The sequence below is a fragment of the Xyrauchen texanus genome, chromosome 47 (assembly GCF_025860055.1).
Source record: "Xyrauchen texanus isolate HMW12.3.18 chromosome 47, RBS_HiC_50CHRs, whole genome shotgun sequence".
Lineage (NCBI taxonomy): Eukaryota > Metazoa > Chordata > Actinopteri > Cypriniformes > Catostomidae > Xyrauchen > Xyrauchen texanus.
Window position 1 is genome coordinate 14,234,971 of NC_068322.1, and position 20,479 is coordinate 14,255,449.

The 20,479-nt window shown below is 37.8% G+C and overlaps 1 protein-coding gene across 1 annotated transcript; it reads left to right on the forward strand.

Annotated features, from left to right (window-relative positions):
• The first annotated feature begins 303 nt into the window (after positions 1 to 303).
• On the forward strand, positions 304 to 19,694 carry LOC127639001 (insulin-like growth factor I, adult form). The gene is made up of 5 exons (XM_052120798.1): positions 304 to 698; positions 2,074 to 2,233; positions 12,469 to 12,650; positions 14,061 to 14,090; positions 16,432 to 19,694. Exons 1-5 carry the CDS (start codon positions 645 to 647, stop codon positions 16,489 to 16,491), a joined length of 486 nt encoding a protein of 161 aa, XP_051976758.1. The 5' UTR covers positions 304 to 644; the 3' UTR covers positions 16,492 to 19,694.
• Positions 19,695 to 20,479: the final 785 nt, after the last annotated feature.

The following is a 20,479-nucleotide window of genomic DNA, read 5'->3' on the forward strand; positions in this document are numbered from 1 at the left end:
AATTCAGCAAGGATGCTGCCATAGAAGACAGCTCACTAGCTTTTGGCACCGACCCATTGACAGGTCCTGCTGGGAATACGGAGATGAAGACACCGTCCAAATTACGCATGGGAGTGTCTCTACAATCAACTTCTGTCCTTTCTGAAACCTCACTACTGTTTATCATATTCTCCCTAGAGAAAACCCGCCTTTCTCCCCCCCTCTCTCTCTCTCTCTCTCTCTCTCTCTCTCTCTCTCTCTCTCTGAATACCCCCAATCTTTTGTAAAACAGTGCGGGTGGCACGGTACCTCTCTTCTGTTTAAACTAAAGTCCTAGAAAGATCAAAATTCAGATCTACTCTAAGAAATAGATGACGTTATTTGAAAGTGTGCCCAAAATCCTTAATGAGTAACTTAGCGAGAGGAGAAGGCAAATGCTGCCCCAGCTGTTTCCTGTTGAAAATGTCTCTGTAATGTAGATAAATGTGAGGGATTTTCTCTTCAAATCCGTCTCCTGTTTGCCAAATCTCACTTCTCCACAACGAGACTGCGCAATGGAACAAAGTCGGAATATTGAGATTTGACATTGCCCGCATCTCATTCTCTTTCTCGCTTTTTAATGACTTCAAACAAGTTCGTTTTTGCAGGGCTTTTGCAGGAGACCCATGGGGATGTCTAGCGGTCATTTCTTCCAGGGGCATTGGTGTGATGTCTTTAAGGTAACTTATAAATAGGCATTTGGACTTAGGCTACAATGACTGTTTTTTTTTTTTTCAGAGTGATTACCTATAATACAGAAACAAAAATCAGGAATTGTTGTTATTTTTCAGGATAATATGCACCAAATTTTAAATAGGATTATCCATAGTATTTCAGATGCGTAAATCCAAATCAGCATCTTAAGACGCACGTCGGCAATTTGACTGTGCATGCAAAATGAATTGACAGATATGATCTGACAGCTGTATTATGTCAAACTTTTGAGACTTTAAATATATAAGAGTGATTGCATGATGTGTATGGTGAGTCATATCTTGGTACACCAGGGAGTTCATTTGCGCAGTGCACAAGTGTTGTAGTTGCCAACTTGGATATTTCATGACCCTTAAAAGTAAATTTTGCTGACTCGACATGAATTAGGGTTTGGACTATCACAAATATTTTCATTTTCGGGAGTGATATTAACCCCCAGATGGGTTTTTTGCGGAATACTTGAGAGATTTGTGGTTGAATGCGTTGCGCAAGTGTCCGATTATATTCTCTATATTATGTAAATTGCTTCCTCTTTGGGTTTGGCGGCTTTTCATCTTTCCAGTTCCATCTCACAGATCTGTATGTGAACCACAGTGCTCTATCCAAGATATCCAAATCTGCAAGGTTTACAAAAGCGTGTTTCTTTTGCCGGGCACTGAGTTCATTACAGGCGAGATTAGAGGCGAGGAATAAGCGCGCGCTGGAGGCATTTCAAGTGCACTGTTTGTACGACTTCTGAAGAAGTGACTCGCAATAACATGCGTCTTTATTTTAGCGAGATTGAGTTCGCACAGATGTAGGAAACTGACCTCTAAGAAGTCATACAAATGTGAGTTTAACTGGAATAAAGCGGTTTGTCTGAGTGGGAGACGGTCGAGCGCTCACCGTCACCATTCGCAAAACGCACGTGTGCAACCTCGGTGTACAAACAGGTGCATTGAACAAGGAACTTTTTTGGTTTGTAAATGTATTGGTCTGTTTTAAGATCATCAATACGGGATGAGCAGAGATTATTAAATGTTTACCTAAAGTGTGCTTCATGTGGAATCCCAAAATCACGGAATAAACCTGAATGCATAACGTTACGGGAACAAAACAAATTTTAGGGGTTAGATCAGGCTGCATGAGATTGCAGTTGCAGGTACCACTTTTTACAGTATAGCCTAACTGAGTTTGAAATGCAAACCCCTGGTAGTTTCTTTGCAGATTTTACAAACATCTACATTAATAAATAAATAAAAGCAAAACAGAATATTTTCATCTTCAGTTATGTTCAGTGGGTCAGTGCATTAGCTCTAATGCATATCTCCCTGTCTCTTTCCCTCTCTCACTTGGATGCAGTGTACCATGCGCTGTCTCTCGTGCACCCACGCCCTCTCGCTGGTGCTGTGCGTCATCGCGTTGACTCCCGCGACACTGGAGGCGGGGCCGGAGACGCTGTGCGGGGCGGAGCTAGTTGACACGCTGCAGTTTGTGTGTGGAGACAGGGGCTTTTATTTCAGTAAGTGCACATGTTATTTATTCATCAAGTGCTGCTCTCTCTCTCTCTCTCTCTCTCTCTCTCTCTCACTCTCTCTCTCTCGCTCTCTCTCCAAGCACTAATGCGCCACTCATAAATAAGAAAGGGATCAGTTTTCATGTTTTCCTGTGCAATTTTCGAAAATATTTTCTACTTTCTGCACCTTTTCGCTTGTTTTGCTTCATTTGCCATGCTCATTGCCATATTTTACAAATATTATTGTTTTACATAATAAAGAATGGCATTCATAAATCATAACATAACAATGACCCTATTTACTTTTTAATGCATGTTCCTGTTCTTATTGTGCAGAATTCATCAATGCGTGATCGGCACATGATTACAAATTATTTATATATATATATATATATTATAACAAGTTTGTCTTCGTAATCTTTAATGAAAATATTATTGTAAACTTTCTCTGTCTCTGAAATGACTTTCTTTATTCTTTATTTACAAATCCCTCTTTTGAACCCCTCCCCTCCAACCACCTGGCTCCATTCTGGTTGGCTGTGTAACATGCAACTTTTCACAACGTAATAATATCCCGATGGCACCATGTCCCACCACTATATTATTCTCATTCAATATCTTGTTTCACGGCAGACCATAGAGGTAAAATGGGTTGCGAAATGTGTATTACATTTTAAGTTGTACCGTCACAATGCCAAATTTGCAGCTGAAAAATATCCCAGACTGATGCTTAACATTCAAAGTAGATCAGCTAACTGCTTTGCCCCCAAAATGAGGTTGGTGGAATTTGGCAAAGAATCAGTACAAGATTAAAGCAGGGCAAATAAATGTAGTACACAGCTTTTTTCAGTTGTTGACCCGAGTGACAATGTGTTTCATTGCGGCACCGTTTTGCGGCCCCCTTCATCATATCGTGGCCCACTTTGGCATATAACCGGGAAAAGTCCCAGTTCTAAAGATGGCCAGTCCATCTCTGCCTTTGTGATACCTAAGCTGTTCCTATCTTGATCATGCAATTAGTTGAGGTGTAAACTTTATTATATAATGCTGATGTGTTTGTCAGTCATCTCTTTTGCTAACTACTAATAGTGTAAATATGCTTGATTTTAAAGGACTGGCACACCCTATCTTAAATGGAAAAAAAACATCTCTAGTTGGCTTTTACTTTTCTCACCCTTATGTAAATCGAAACCTGTATTTTTGTTAGATTCTGTGGAATACAAAAGGAGATATTTAGCAGATTGTCCACACTGCTCTTTTCCAAACAAGGGTCCAAAAAGGAAAAAACTCGTCATATAAGTAGCCCATACAACTTAATGTTACAAATATACAACGTTATATTGCAAATTTTCTAAAGCCATACAATAACTTTGAGTGAGGAACAGACTTACATGTAAGTTAGCAATTCATTTCTGTCTGTTCCTCACACAAAGCTATTGTATGGCTTCAATAGAGTATGGACATTAAACTATGGACCTTTTTCACAGTAGCACCTTCTTTAATTTTTGATGGGAATGACAATGATGCTGTAAGGACTAATAGTCTCTTCAATGGGGTTTACTGCTGTTTAAAGTGTTTTGGATTCATACAATTTGGCTCCTTAGAATTAGTAGTATTTATCCACTTGTCAAAATAATCACATCATACATCAGTAGCACAAAACTCTCATACATCTACCAGCCATTTTCACATCATAAATATAACACTGGGTTATTTCAGCACACAACAATATATGTATGAACATAACAACAGCACAGTCACACAATGTGATGTAACTGATACCATTAACTGATCACTAAAATTGAAACTAAAACTAAAAACATTGAAAAAACATCTTTCCCAAAAATTTCAGCAGACCAAAAATCCCAGAAAACACAAGTTGTGGAAAATTAGATATGATATAGGAGGTTTATACAGCTTTTAATTTTGAATACCATTCAAGAGACTGTGAGTCTATGCATCACAGCATCATTTTCATTCATGTCAACAATCAAATCTAGCTCTAATGTGAAAGATTGTATAGATTATTTTTACAGTGCTTTTTTGGAGCTTGACAGGATAAATTACCAATTATTTAGAAAATGGCAGCATGAGTATTCTGCCAAATAGCTATTTTTGTGTTCCACAGAATAATAATAAAAATTAAAAAATTAAAAAACATTAGGGTAAGTAAAAGTTCTCATTTCAGCTTGAACTATCCTTTAAAGGCTGGGAAGCTGGATAGCTCAAGCTGTATAATGTGCAGTGTCTATTTAGCTGTAACCAGATTCCATTTGGCAGTTTGTAATCTTAGACTATTGCAATTTTCCAGAAAAATCAATTGGTCGGTGTAACTACATGACATTTTATTTGAGTGATCAGTTAACGGTATCAGTTACATCACATTGTGTGACTGTGCTGTTGTTATGTTCATACATATATTGTTGTGTGCTGAAATAACCCAGTGATATATATATGATGTGAAAATGGCTGGTAGATGTATGAGAGTTTTGTGCTACTGACGTATGATGTGATTATTTTGACAAGTGGATAAATCCCACTGATTCTAAGGAACCAAATTTGATTACCTTACTTGAAAAGCAAGGCAAGATTGAACTTCAAGTCAGAGTTGACATTTGAAGTTTCCAGTCAACAACATTTGAGCTTTTAGTGGTCACAAAGGAGCTGGCTGGATCGGTTATGGCTGTCAATGGTCACGTGTTTGTTTTGTCAGTAAAGAGCCCAAAATAAATAGGTTTATGTTAATGTGAACTTTCCGTGAAATCATTGCATAAACATGACAGATTCAGTGAAGAGCAAATAGATGATTTTATACAGATCTTATGATGTTCATATACAAAATCTTGCGTGAACGTACAGATGCACAAACCAAACTAAAATTATTATTTAGTTTTCATTCTGTCAGTCAAAAATTACATTCTGTTTTAAAGGGATACTTTAAATTCTGTAATTATTACTCACCAAATGACTTACATTCTTTTGTGGAATCAAGTAAATAGTGACTCTGCACTGTATTCCAAGTCTTCTGAAGACATACAATCGCTCTGTGTATAGAACAAACTGACCTAAGTCTGTTTCACTCTCAAATCAAATCATTAATGTTGTTTCAAACCTGCATGGCTTTCTTTCTGGAACATAAAAAGGAGATATCAAGCAGAATGACAGACTCGGTCATCAATAACTTTCCATGTATGGAGAAATCATGCAATAAATGTTAATGGTGACTAAGACTGTCTTTCTGCTTAACATTTCCTTTTGTGTCCCATGGAAGAAAGTAAGTCCTATTGGTTTGAAACAACTTGAGGGTGAGTAAATTATGACAGACTTTTCATTTTTGGCTGAACCATCCCTTTTTACATTTACATTTATGCATTTGGCAGATGCTTTTATCCAATGCAACTTACAGAGCCCTTATTACAGGGACAATCCTCCCGGAGCAACCTGGAGTTAAGTGCCTTGCTCAAGAACACAATGGGGGTGGCTGTGGGGATCGAACCAGTGACCTTCTGCTTACCAGCTTTCCAGTTATGTGCTTTAGACCACTACACCACCACAGCTCTCTTTTTGCTTGGCATCCCATGTAAGCAGCACTCTGACTAGTGACACTGTGTGCAGTTCTGCCCATCTGAGTGAGTCACTCTCTAGTGCCCATGTCACTGCCAAAGGAACTGCACTCGCATTTCAAAACTTCAGATTGCATTATCTTGATATAAGGTGAAATACTACTCTGTGGAAAATCCTATATTGAATCAAACTGTGGTCTTTGGAAAGAGAAACACAGAGGAGAGGAAGAAGAAGAAGAGGAAAGAGATGGGGGAAAAGGAAAGATCCATGGTGTAGTCAGTTTTTCCAATTATGCCTGACCTAGAAATCCTCAGTTCGTTGTCTTTGAAGCGCCTCAGCAGCAGCTCATCCCAGATTGTCTTCAGTTCTAAGGGTTATTACAGAGGAGCGAAACTCCGGAATGAGTGATGATACAGCATGATACAAAGCTGGACTACTTTTTGACACTGTGAGCACACCATCTTTGCTCATTAAGAGGGCACCTAGTGGACAAGAGCGTTTGCGAAGAGGAAATAGTCTTTCATTTAGTCGTTTTGCTGCGGCACACCCCTGACTTCTGCCAACAACCTGAGTGTTCACCTCACATGATGCATTCCCTTTCTCCATGCACAGGGAATGTGAAAAGTTTTGGCAGAGCAGGAGATAAAAGAGCCTTCAGTTTGAAGTCAGTTCAGTATTTTAGCTCCATCTGTGCTGAAAATTCTGAATTAATCTAGAAGTGGGTGCAGACAAGGAGCTGCTCTTACAGATTCAGAAGAATCTACTATGGTCTGGCATAGACCTCTATAGTGATTTTGCTGATACAGATAACTAAGGTGGACGGAAAAGCAGATAACCAATTAGCCGATAGTTTTTAAAACTGATTTTAATGTCCAAAAAATGTCTTATTCTTCCATTACTATGACGGGAACAGACAAAGAGTTCTAAATAAATAAAATCCCAGATGCAGTTTATTGTTTAACCAATTTTTAAATGCCAAAATTATGAAAAAACTATCTGCAACTATATGCATAGATTTTTGCCAATAACGTTAGTTCCAAAAAGCAACTATCGACCCGATTAATCTATTAAAACCCGGATGGCGAGTGAATTAATGATTAATGATTCATTTAGCGCTTTTGAGGAAGTACTTCATCCAAACTACTGTAATAGACAAAACTTCTTAACAAAAACAAAATTATTTTTGGCACCATACAAATGTATTTTGATGACTAAAGTTGCAAATATGCAGAGAAAACTATAGGGTTCTGTGTGTTTTACCAGTGGAAGATTGGCAGAGTGTTTGGAAACCCTTTTAAAAAAAAAAAGCCCTTATTTATTTATTTATTTATTAATGCATATTAATGAATACTTTAACATACAAACAATCAATCATTATTACACAAATTTAAGTGTTACAAGCCCAAAGTACACATAACACAGTACAGTTTTTGGTTAATTTTGAGATGGACATAATGATGATCAAAGGAGACTGATTTGTGGGGGATTAGTAATGTATAGCAGCTGAATAGCAGTGCAGGAAACTCTACAAGGGCCATTCACACTGAAAAAAAAAACCTAGAAGCAGCACAACAAATATTACAGAACACATGAAGCCTCAAGACATGTTGTTAAAAAGTTGACGATCTTTTGAACTTTACACAGTGTCTAAAAAAATGCAGCACTCTAGCAAGAGATGCTGAAAAACAGCAAGAAGCAGCATGCAAAATCACGGGACATTGCAAACTTTTGTGAACTGTTAATAGAACCAACCATAATGACAATCATTTAAATTACATTTTTTAGAACAACATTCACATTCCCAACCCTACTCTTCTGTGACTCTTCAAAGGAATGAACCTATCTCATAGAATGAACGTTACTTTAACTAAATTTATGCAAACTGACTTTTATGTGCCAAATTCTACGCTTTCCTGGTGAAATTAACACTGGAGGCACTACAACAACTGAGTGTTTTATTCACTTTCACACAAACCATGAGTACAACGGCTGATTATGGCTTTCATAAACACATATTTTTCTCTCGTTTACTCACACACCGCCATGTTATGATATTGAAACACTTTTAACTTAACACATAATTTGAAAAAAAAAAAAAAAAACATTTTAACGCTTGTATTACAGACACACCTACATTTACACACTTATTCCAGTGTGATTAGCTTCCACGGTAGGTCACCTCATAGTGTTGAACTTTGAACTCTGAAGTATACGGTTGGAGAACAGCCAAGCACACAAGCTGACATGTTAGACGAAAGTGTCATATCGACACAAGATGACGTGGTTGCATTAGAAAATCTGTTTTTCATTTCTCATTTTGTTTTTTGGACATTTTCATTTGGTTTAGGTGTTGGTTAAGGAAAAGGATGTATGTTTAATGTCTACCTCTCGTTTGATTTTAGATCACTATAGGTTTAGATTAAAATTTTAGGTTAGGTAGGTATGTTTTACTCATTAAACCTCCATCTAATATTTAATTTAAAAGCCTTGTCTGATTACATCATTTTACTTGCTTTTGGCGCCCCCTACTGGACATTTCACTTGGAAACTGCAAACAAACGTATAATAAGGCACGTGTTTTGGTTTTGCAAAACATTGCTTCTGTCAGGTAATGTTCATGAGATCAGGCTGAAAAGAATTCATAATAAATTAATGATGCAATGATTGCTGGTTTCAGTAGCAAAGATGAAAGGCAAAAGATAGTCAAAATGATTTGAAGTAACATAATAAACATCAATGATAAGACTTCTTTTCACAGTTCTGTTTGTCTGGTTTCATTATGTTTGAAGCAGCTGGAGAGGAGAACACACAAACAGCACAAACACATAAGCTTGGCTACTGTCCTAGAGCAGTACAGGATTATGGGGGATTACAGGATGATCAGGATGCCCCCTGCCCCCTCTTGCCCTTTTGTTCTGCTGGACATGAGTACATTGCAGAAGGCACTAGGCATTCTGTAAAGGCCTGATGGGTGCAGCACTTTTCTACTAAGAGGAAGGTGATTTTTTCCTATAAAGCCCAAAATAAAAAGCTTTGAACTTTTCTGAAGGCAAAGCTAAAATCCATCAAGACTCTATAAGCAACTGGCAACTGAAAACTTCACGTTTGTCAGTTTCAAACATTTCAAGCAATACATTCCATAGCTGTTGAGAATTTTTAGATTATGGATGAGCAGGTTGTTCATTCATCAAATTGATTAATGAGGTCAAAAAGTTGATCTACTCTAGATGTCCAATAAATGATCTAGAAGTCCAGTAAATAATAATAAACAAAATATAGGAGTTTAAATCACCTGCTAGGAGCATAAAATAATGTTCACGATATGCATGATTTTATCTGTCAGTTTCAGTACAAAAGGACCTTGTTACATTGAATCTGATATTTTTTAATTGTTTGGATTCGTGTTAAGGTTGTTTCATTCTGTTGTGCTCCATACATCTGTTTTTGAATGCAAGCACAAATCCTATGTGAACGTCCCTTAATAAACACATCTGATTACTGTCACCTACTAAAATATGTTGTTTTGTAAATCCATATGTTATACACTACAACGAGGAACTGTTTCTTCTGTCTGTCTCATTGGGTTCCCCCTCTGACCACTAAAGGCTCCCCTGTGAGATAATTAGTGCTAGTAAGTGTTGACATCTCATTGAGTACCAGTACCAAACCAGTATAAACCAACCTGGCCATATTTTCAATGGGGTAGAAGCATCAGTATAAGCAATCTTAATTAGTATAATGTAGACAAGGAGGTGATTTGCTCAGGTTTGAAAGCTCTCTCTCTATGCTTTGAATGGGTTGATGGTTTTACTGAGGGAGGGGATTGTCTGCTGAATGGACAGATAATCTATCCCTATCCCATAAAGCAACAAAACTGCATGATTTAGTCTGTGGACAATTTATATGGATGATACAAAAAAAAACTAACAGTGTTACTAATCTGTCCCCCGTAATGGCAAGAGCAAAAACATGAAAACAGACCTGTAACCAGTGGAATTAAAGGCTGTTTTCCTTCTTTGTTCATGGCTGATCCCACAATAACACCTTATTTTGGGATGATAATTATGACCTCTTAAAAATCAGCACTTAAAATCTCTAAAACCCATTTAAACAGATTACACTGCATTCGAAGAGCTTCTCTAGTTGTTTATTGCACCTGTTTAATGAAGGGTCATATGAGCTATTTTGAGGAAAACAGCAGATGTTAATTTGGGAGGCTTTTGTTTAGAAAGGGATCAGATAATCATTCAGAAAGCAGTTTTGATCATTTGTGTCAATGTTTATTTACCACAAGATAACTCTTGTTTTACTTTATCGCTACTCTCTCTGTCCTTTTAATATGGTACATAAAAATGCTTATTGAGACTTGCGCTATTTATTTTCTAAGTGAGTGTAATCAGTCCTGCTTGACCCGCTCTGAGTGGGATTTGAACTGGTATCTCCGGTATGGGAGGCAGGCGTGCTAACGAGAAGGCTAACGGCTACAGCCTCTAGTGAGGTTTAGTGTGAGTGAGTTTTACACATACCGCACAGCTATTACGTACCAGCTGGCTCCCGTTACACTTAACCCCCTAAACCTCACTCAGATCTGGGTCACGGCACCTCTGTAACAGGTTCTGCTCGACCAGCTTGTAATGGGATCCGAACCAGGTCTCTGGCATGGAAGGTGGGTGCGCTAACGAAGAAGCTAATGGCTACGGCCTCTAGCGTCAGTAGCTAGTGTGCCTCTTGAGGCCAGGGGAGTGAGGATTTACACACACTGCACAGATATCACGTACCAGCTGGCATCATTTACACTCACCCCCTAAACCTCACTCCGTTCCAGGTCACGGCACCACTATAACCAGTCCTGCCTGACCCGCTCCGAACAGGATCCGAACCGGCTTCTCTGACATGGGAGGCAGGTGCGCTAACGAGGAGGCTGAAGAATGCAACCTCTAAGATCAGTTGCTAGTGTGCCTCTTGAGGCCAGGACAGTGATGTTTTACACACACTGCATAGCTATCACGAACCAGCTGGCTCCCATTACACTCACCCCCCTAAACCTCATGGCACCATTGTAACTGGTCCTGCTTGACCCGCTCCAAACAGGATCTGATCCAGAGTCTCCGGCATGGGAGGCAAGCACGCTAACGAGGAGGCTAAAGGCTTCAGCCTCTAGGTTCAGTTGCTAGTGGGCTTCTTGAAGCCAGGGGAGTGATGCACAACTATCACATACCAGCTGGCTTCTGTTACACTCATCCCCCTAAACCTCACTCCCATCCGGGTCACGGCACCACCGTAACCGGTCCTGCTCAACCCGCTCCGAACAGGATCCGAACCGGCTACCCCGGCATGGGAGCTGGGTCTGCTGTGAAGAAAAAAGCACCCCTAGATCTCACAGAACTGCTCTGCACCAAAGAGTTATACAGTCTGCAGGGATGCACCTTTGTCAGAATTAGAGCCCCTCTCTTTCTGAAACAACACTGTCAGAGTGCAGCAAGTGCAAAGCAGAAGTTAATGCATTTTGTCAGCGCTGGCAGCCCTGCGAGCCAAATGCTATTAACTCTGAAAGGGAAAGGCATTTCCGCCTTGTAAATGCCATATTAAATTATTATTAATATTATTTCATTTGGTAACAGGGAAAAGCCTATCGGAGCTATATTGCCCAAGGTGAGTGAAGAGTGGGATATTTTTTAAGGCCACCATGAGATTGGGGACAGGGCGAAAGAAACACAAAGTTACTCAGATGTACCTACAACATAAATCCTTTGGTGCTACAGTGCCCTCGTCAGGGCCTGGACAACCCAAATCTTGAATTATACATGTCTAAGTAGCTTAAACTTGTCGTTAAACATAATGTCTAGGACATAAAATTTGACCTCATTGGCAGCACACAAAATGTTTTCCCATGATTTCTATGCTTTCACCTGGGTAATAATCACCTTGTTCAGCACCAGCAATAACAGGATCACAGGAATGTTCTTAGTTTATCATGGTCTTCTTGAGATGTGATTCTTCTCAGCGGTGCTGAGATCTCCACGGCTGAACCAACTTACCAGGTGCAATTTGTGGAGCATGGGAGTTTGCTCTGTAGGTTGATTTGACCCCAAAGTGGCCAGACTCGGTGTCCCAAACCAGTGGACTAGTTTAAAGATATCAAGTTTTAAACTGCAAAATGTGATATTCTCAACATTTGGGTGAGTGTGACCTCCATTTAACTGTGTAGCTTGCCAAAAAGAGTCTGCTCTCTGCAAAGTGATACCCTGTATATTTCACTCTGAAGAAATTCATGGCATTAACGCGTCCATATATCTAAATAATCAGAGCCACGGTCAGGCTGCTACACTGAGCTATTACAGCGGGCATGACCGGGTGCTTAGCCACGGGATAATACCGAAGGTTTTAGAGATTTATCAATTCGGTGCATGACATCGCTGGCCATAATTGTTCCTCACAAGCTGGTACCATGCCAAAAATAGAATGGATAAAGTGGATAACTCAAGGTGATGACAGGCTTTATTTAATGTACCAGGGGTAAAACTAAACTTGAGCTCGCCATTAAACCACAGGTCCTCCCTCACGGCAAAGATTTAGGAATGCTTTTGCTTTTTTGTATGTGGATCAGACGGTACTTGCAGTAACAAAAGCTGTGATTCATTAAAGTTTCTTAGAGGTTCCTCTTGTGTGCCCAACAGAAAAACTGACAGGATATGGGCCTAGTTCGAGACGGTCGCACAACCGTGGCATCGTGGACGAATGCTGCTTTCAGAGCTGCGAACTGCGACGGCTCGAGATGTACTGCGCACCTGTGAAGCAAGGCAAAGCTCCACGATCTCTACGAGCACAACGGCACACAGATATCCCAAGGACACCAAAGGTGGGCAAAAGAAATACAGATGATCATTCGGGTACTGTGGTCACACTGGTTATATAACAAAAGAACACACAAGTGGGGTCTGGAGTGGAGTCCAAAACTCTTAGATCACATTAAAAATCTAGTTTTTTTTATAAGCAGGGTAGTTAGTTTTAGGATTTTGACAAATGTAAAAAAAATAAATAAATGATGACATAAAATTTAGAGATATTTAAGATATGTTATGTTAACACTTTGTATGTAGGTCAGATTTCTTTGTACCAATTGAAGCACAAAAGATGTTCATTGGAACATTCTCAAATCATGCTGTAATTACATGGATAATCAGGTTTGTACAAACTTGTCAAGTCCATGTCAGCTTGGGAGTATGTTATCTTTAAAGAAATAGTTCACCCAAAAAAGAAAATTCTCTCATCATTTACTCACCCTTATGCCATCCCAGATGTGACTTTCTTTCATATGCTGAACACAAATTAAGAATTTTAGATTCATTTCTCATATCTTTTGGTCCATACAATGCAAGTGAATGGGTGCCAAAAGTTTTAAACTTCAACAATCACATAAGTCACCATAAAAGTAATCCATAAGAGTGGTTAAATAAATGTCTTCAGAAGCACTATGATAGGTGTGGGTGAGAAACATTTTCACACTCTTCTACTTGTGTTTTTGGTGATTCACATTCTTCATGCATATTGCCATCTACTGGGCAGGGAGAAGAATTTCTAGCAAAAAGGACTTAAATATTGATCTGTTTCTCACCCACACCTATCATATCACAACTAAAGGTATGGATTAAAACACTGGAGTTGAATGGATCACTTTTATGATGCCTTTATGTGCTTTTTGGAGCATAATTTTTTTGGCACCCATTCACTCGCATTGTTTAGACCAACAGAGCTAAAATATTCTTCTAAAAATCATAATTTGTGTTCTGCAGAAGAAATAAAGTCATACATATCTGGGATGGCATGAGGGTGAGTATATTATAAGATCATTTTTATTTTTGGGTGAACTATCCCTTAAAAGCAAAATGGAGACATACCAAATACTAAGAAATTCATGTAAATATTTCAGTTAAACTTTTCTGTCAAATTGTTGTGCAGATCATATAATATGACATGAAAAATGTTGTATTAAATTAGAGAAATGCAAAATAGAAGCATTTTCAATAGTAGTATCAAACTTTTGGATCCCACTCCACTAACTTGCACAACCCTTAGGAAAATGCCATAATATTCTTAGTGGTTACAGGTTGCCACATTGTCTTATTAATTACAGATTTAGCTATTTAAATAAAAAAAGAATAAAGGAATAGATATCTGTATGTACAAATGGCTTAACTAATGTTTAAACTGTTTTATAAACGTATATACATATAGATGTAATGTAAAAACTGATTGTGTTCCTCTGCAGAAACCCGGACATAGCCACTCCTCCTGTAAGGTATGTCTTCCATCAATTTGAAAGTGAGCCATTATTAACTATGCTGTTTGTGTGCATGACAATATAATTGAGCTTGAATGCTCGAATAACAACATAAAGTGGTGTGCAATTTCTTAAACTGTGGCGGTTTTAAAGGAATAGTTCAGAATTCAACAAAGTAGTTTACTAACAAATTATTTCATAATTTATTAACTTTTTTTGTTGTGGGGCTGAGTTCAACACAATGGCAGTAAACAGTGCCCAAAATCACATTAAAACTACAGTAGTTCATTAATCCAAGTCTAATAATTTGTTTTTACTCTCAAATCAAAACAGCACAGTAAACAGAGCCGAACTCCAAAATGACGGCTACAACAATAACATCCAAACTTTTGCATGTCTCGTGACCAAACCAAACCAAAGAGGTTTCTAACCATTGAGGCTTTATTAAAGGAATAGTTCACCCAAAAAAGAAAATTCTCTCACCATTTACTCACCCTCAAGGCTATAATCCTCCACTTTATCTTTCATGTTCTTCTTCTTTTGATCACATTTTTTGTTCATATTACCACCTACTGGGCAGGGAAGAGAATTTATAGTAAACAAGGACTTAAATATTGCTCTGTTCCACACCTATCAAATCGCTGTAGAAGATATGGATTAAACCAATATGTGGATTACTTTTATGGTGCCTTTATGTGCTTTTTGAAGCTTCAATGTTCTGGCCACCATTCACTTGCATTATATGGACCAACAGAGCTGAGATATTCTTAAAAAAAAATGTTTTCAAATTTGTTCATCAGAAGAAAGTCATGCACATCTGGTATGGCATTAGGGCAAACTAACCATTAAAGCATGAAAGTAAGTTGTGTCTACTGCCATTGTATTGAATTCAGCCAATGAGATCTTCAATAAACGATTCCCTTTTGAGTTCCACAGAAGAAAGTCATATGGGTTTGTAATGACACAAGAGTTATTGATGTCAGATTTTTCATTTTTGGGAGAACTATTCCTTTAACTCATTGCAGAGCTATGAGATTAACACCGGTACATTGTGCTGCGATAGAGTCAAGAGGAAAAAGCAGTTCATCTCTCACCCCCACTGCCCAAATGTGGGCCATCCTTTTAAGTGCTTTCAGAATTCCTGTCTTGAAAAAGAAAACCATTAGCAAGTGAACTGGCTAAGTGGTTTTTGTGGTAGACCTGCATAGGCTCTCCACAGACATATTTCTGCACCCATACGTCATGCGCTGGAAGCTGAGTGTAAGGTCACCTTAGATTTCTGTGTGCCGAGTTCAAAGCCTGGGCTCACATGCCGGCCTTTCTCTTTCACTCCCTGCATGCGGTTTCATTCTGAGCTTAGCTTTCGTGAATTGCACTTATTAATCTTGCTGCGGTAAAGGCTTTTCATGTGTTGCTTTGACAGTTCATTTCCTCAGCATTATGAAATAACAATCCCCTCACCAAACAGCTGTGTTGTTATGGGCACAGACAGCCAACTTAAGACCCAGCGCCTTTCTCCTCACCTTTGTCAGCTTTCTCGTTTCTGTCTCCATTACTTCTCATGATCTGAACCAACACTAGTTCGGGTTTCCCACAGTCATAGACATTTCTATAGATAATGCACGTGTCTAGTTTTGCTCTGCTCTAAAATATTTAAATGGCTAGAAATTGCTCATATGTAGAGTTAAAATTGTAATGATAGCCGATTTAAGTGAAAAACTATTTTACCAAAAAAATCTGAATTCTCTCATAATTTACTCACCCTCACGAGGTTCCAAACCCATTTGACTTTCTTTCGCGGAACACAAAATATTATGTTTGAATGGATATCCCAGTCCATATTTTCAAAACAATATAAGCTGTTAGTGATTCACTTTCAAACTTCAAAAGTACCATAAGAGTAGCCCATGCAAAGTCTTCTGAAGGGATACGATAGATTTTGGTGTGAAATAAGTCATTTTCAGTGAAAATCATGTTGCACATTTATGAGCAATATAAGAGAAGTTCGTTCACAGTGCGTTGTTTAGTGCTAAACAACAGGCACCAAGTCGTACAGGTTTAAAACCACAAGAGGGCGAATAAATTATGAGAATTTTTCTTTTTGGGTGAATTATTCCTTGAATCGTTCATTTGAGTCATTTCTTTTCAATGAATTTAACAAAATGTTTCAAAGTCTAAATGATTCATTAGCAAATCAGTATGAATGAAAATTATATATATATATATATATATATATATATATTTATATATAAAAAATCTATTTTCAGGAATCAAAACAACAGGAAAGTCCTTAAAATTAACTGGGGAAAAAAGGGTGGGGATCGTGCTTATTGCCTGTCTTTCTATTATTCATTTTCAGGAGATTCATCAGAAGAATTCAAGCCGAGGAAACACAGGGGGCAGAAACTATCGCATGTAAAGAACAGCGGAGGGAATGGTTGAGAAGGACAAGTGAAATTAATGGACATCAGAAAACGGGGGAAGAGAGAAAGGGTGTGGCCTTGCCTGGTCCTCCACGGACATGCTCCACTGTAAAAAAAAAAAAAAGAGAGAGAGAGAGAGAGAGAGAGAGAGAGAGAGAGAGAGAGAGAGAGAGAGAGAGAGAGAGAGAATTAAATACTGGACAAATAAGCCCCATGTTAAGAAAAGAAAACTTGCAACTAGAGAGAAAATAGGACGATTTTATACACTACACCATTCCAAACTGGGGGGAAAAGATCTGATGGGAAAACAAACTAAATTAGCTGCTATATAAAGTCACATGATAACTCTTATTTTACCTCTGTGTGTGAATTGTGGAACCCAGAGGATACTGATAGCTTCTAATAGTGGCGAAAAGAGAGCCAGTGGCCAAATATTGACCCCTCTAGTCCAATTCAATGTGATGAGGTCCTTATTTATTGTCAGGATGTCAGGACAGCCAGTGGAAGAAAAGTAATAGGTAACTAGAGGAGAGATTAAGGCCTTCTCTAAAAGAAGGATCAACATCAAAACATTAAATGACTTATTCAGTGAAACATCACAATACATTTTTGAAATAGTCCAAATGTAGTACAAGTTGATTTCAGTTATCAACTCAAAAGCTAATTTGATCTAAGACTTGTTAGCCGTCTCATATGGGTATATGTGGCTCCACCAGTGAGAAAGGAGTTTGCAGCCAGATTGTGTTCGACAGATCATACTGACAAGAGAGGCTGTCTAGACAGTTTACACCGGATGGAAGCCTTGCAAAACAGATGCACAGTGAGATGACTTCATTAAAACATTTTTAACAAAAAGCAATCCATTCTTATTTGATGCACTGCAAGACCAGATCAATGGAAATTATATAAAAGCCTTGTGCAGATGTGCAGAGGTGCTCCAAAGAGGCCACTGCATGGCAATTTAGGATTGATAGATCATGACCTACATCCTAAAAAACACCTTGTGTTTTTTTATTTATATTATGTGTGTTTGACAACCTGGGAGGTTTTTGTTACTTTTGTAATAATTTGAAATGCATTCATTAAAGAAAAAAAGGGAGGTGAAAGTCAGTCAGATAAACAGTTATCCGCATGCAATTACACCAATGTATGAGTATGCACAGGAAAGACAGAGGGAAGACTAAATCAACCTCAAAAACTGCTACTAATCATAACGTATGCACCCAAAGAAAACAGAAGCAAAGCTTGCGCACCCATCTGAATCCTAACATGGCAAATGGGATACCCTGTGGTGTTGTGGACAAAGACTATGATGCTGCAAGTGACATCAAGTGCACCATTTGTGATAGGGCCTGAGCAAATGTTGCACATTTTGCTTTGAATACTGATAATCGTACAGGAAGTTGCATCTTTTTTGGCAAAGGCTGGTCAGGTGAGCCGGACTGATACTCACCAGCTCCATTAAACCCCAATCCAAGTGACTCCCAATGGGGTTGTGGAGTACGATCGGGCTGTTTGCACATTCCCTCTGCATGGTGACCCCAATCTCTCTGACCCCAATGGATCACATCAACCCACACTGTCTACTGTGTATCTTTATACTCGACCTATACTATCCTTTGCATTCTCTAACCATAATCGTATGTGATGTCATCATATAGCTGAACCATATAAAAAAAAAACAACCCACTGTATAATGGTGCTATTTTGTAGTTTGTTATTTGCAGGGGTTGGCAGAAAACAGAGATGGCTTAATGTTGGAGGTCTTCCCTTTTGCACAGCCTTGTGGCCACTATTGTAATAATATTCTCTTTTTATTTTAAAGCTATTTCAAAAAATGTAACAAAGTAAGCGAGCAAAAATATTTTTGTGAGATCTGTGAAAGCATGGAAAATAGCAAGAAAGAATTATATTGCGGACCCGTGCTGGTTAATTGCTTAATTTTTTTTTTTTACGTTTTTTTTTTATTATTCTCACTTTGAATCAATAATCAACCCTATGCCAAATGACTTGCCAGAAAGTACTGTGAACCGCAATTCTCCAACATTATCAATATTTTGACTATCACAAAGTAGTTTTTCATGCGCTACTTTCACTTAGTTAGACATTTTGGCACTGATTCTACAACATATGATGGATTTGTAACTACCAAGGAAATGGTGCAAAACAGCCCTTAATGCAATACAGAGAAGAGAACAACACTCTCCCTCCCTTTGAGTAATGACACAGTTACAAGATAGTTCAACCAGCTGTTTACAGTAGAGTAATTTGGCCAAAGGTGATGCCTGGCTCACACAGTACGAGTCTATTCAGGGCCGTTGTTTTTCTTTTCACCTGCCTATGTTTATACTCATCGATATGTCTAGAGAGGTTTATTAGGAACATTACACCAAAATTAAGTCAATTACACCACCAGTGCGATGAAAAAGGTTATTTAAGTTTAAAATAGCGGCACATTAACCACAAAAAGAGAAATCATTAATCAACCGGATGAAACAGATGGAAAATTTAGTTTTAAAAAGGCAACTCCCTTTTTTTTATCTCATCAGAAATGTGGGGTTTAGTGTGTTTTTATGCTTGAACTGGATAGTAAGTATGCATATTATCTTTTCAATTAGCATTAGAAACACAAGAAAAAATATAGAATGATATTTAATAGGCTCAGTCCACCCAGAAACTTTATATCATGTGCATGTTTAAAAGAAGATTTTTTAGAGCAATATATGAGGTACTCACGTAATACCAAAGATTTGAAATATCTGGTGAAAGGTGTGTTACATTCATATAGGTTTGTGGTCGATATCTGGGCAGCACTACCGGTACTTGTTGAATCTTCAATTAGAATGACATATTACGAAGCATATTGTTAAAGGAATCACAATTTTTTTAAATCTGAATCTAGGACTGAGATTTAAGAGATTCTAAAATGAGGTTCAGACAGGGGTGGGTAATGTATGATATCACTGTTGTGGCTTTTTATAGTTAATTTTACTTGCCTTTGTTAGTTTTTATCTGAACATGTCACTACCAAGACAGAAATAGAATGGAATGGTAAATAATGAAACATTCCGGGCATTGATCACTTGCACTGATCGTTTCATTATGCATTTGTTGATTGTGAGGATTTCATTACTGGTGCTCAATTGCTTTCTGTAAAAAATATGAAAATACTGACAGATTGTTCACCATTCCTGCTGAATAAACCACTTGTCAATATCTAAAATCTCAAAGAGTGATTATTGTAATGAGAAGAACAGATTAAATATGGCAGTACTTTGTTTAACCCTAAAATGCAAACATGAATGTACCCCTAGAATGTGTAAAAAATGACATGGATAAAAATGAGAAATGTATTATTAATAAAACGACTTATTTGTCAAAGAAAATTAATTGCAATGATAATTTTAATAATAATTCATATTCATAATATACAGAGGTTCACACACATTCAAAATGGAGCAGTTTTGGGTGATATTAATATAACTTTTGTTAAAAGATTTGACTGAATGACAGCTTGTTATACTGCACATACTTGACATTTGGTCTAAATACATCATAAATGGTATTTAACATATATTTAAAAATTGGAAACTAGGAATAGTGATGCAAACTCCCTTTGTATGTTGACTTTATAAAAAGTGTAAAAAACAATGGCTCTGTCACTTAAAATATTGCTCTGTTTGTTCGAGCATCCTGACGTAACAACATTGACTTGACCAATTATGTGAGTTAGAGTAGGGACTATCATTTTGTCTAACCAATGTAGATGGGGAGTGTTCGGTAAACATCTTTAAAGTCTTAGGCACGGCAAGGCAAAATATAGCATATTTCATACACAATGGCAATTCAAAGTATTTTACATATAAAATTGAAAGAAAATACAAGATAAAATGTATTTTAAAACAAGAAATGATATTTAAAAGTAATCAATAGAATTAAAAAATAAGTAAAAAGTATTCAAATGAATAAAAAAGAAAAAGAATA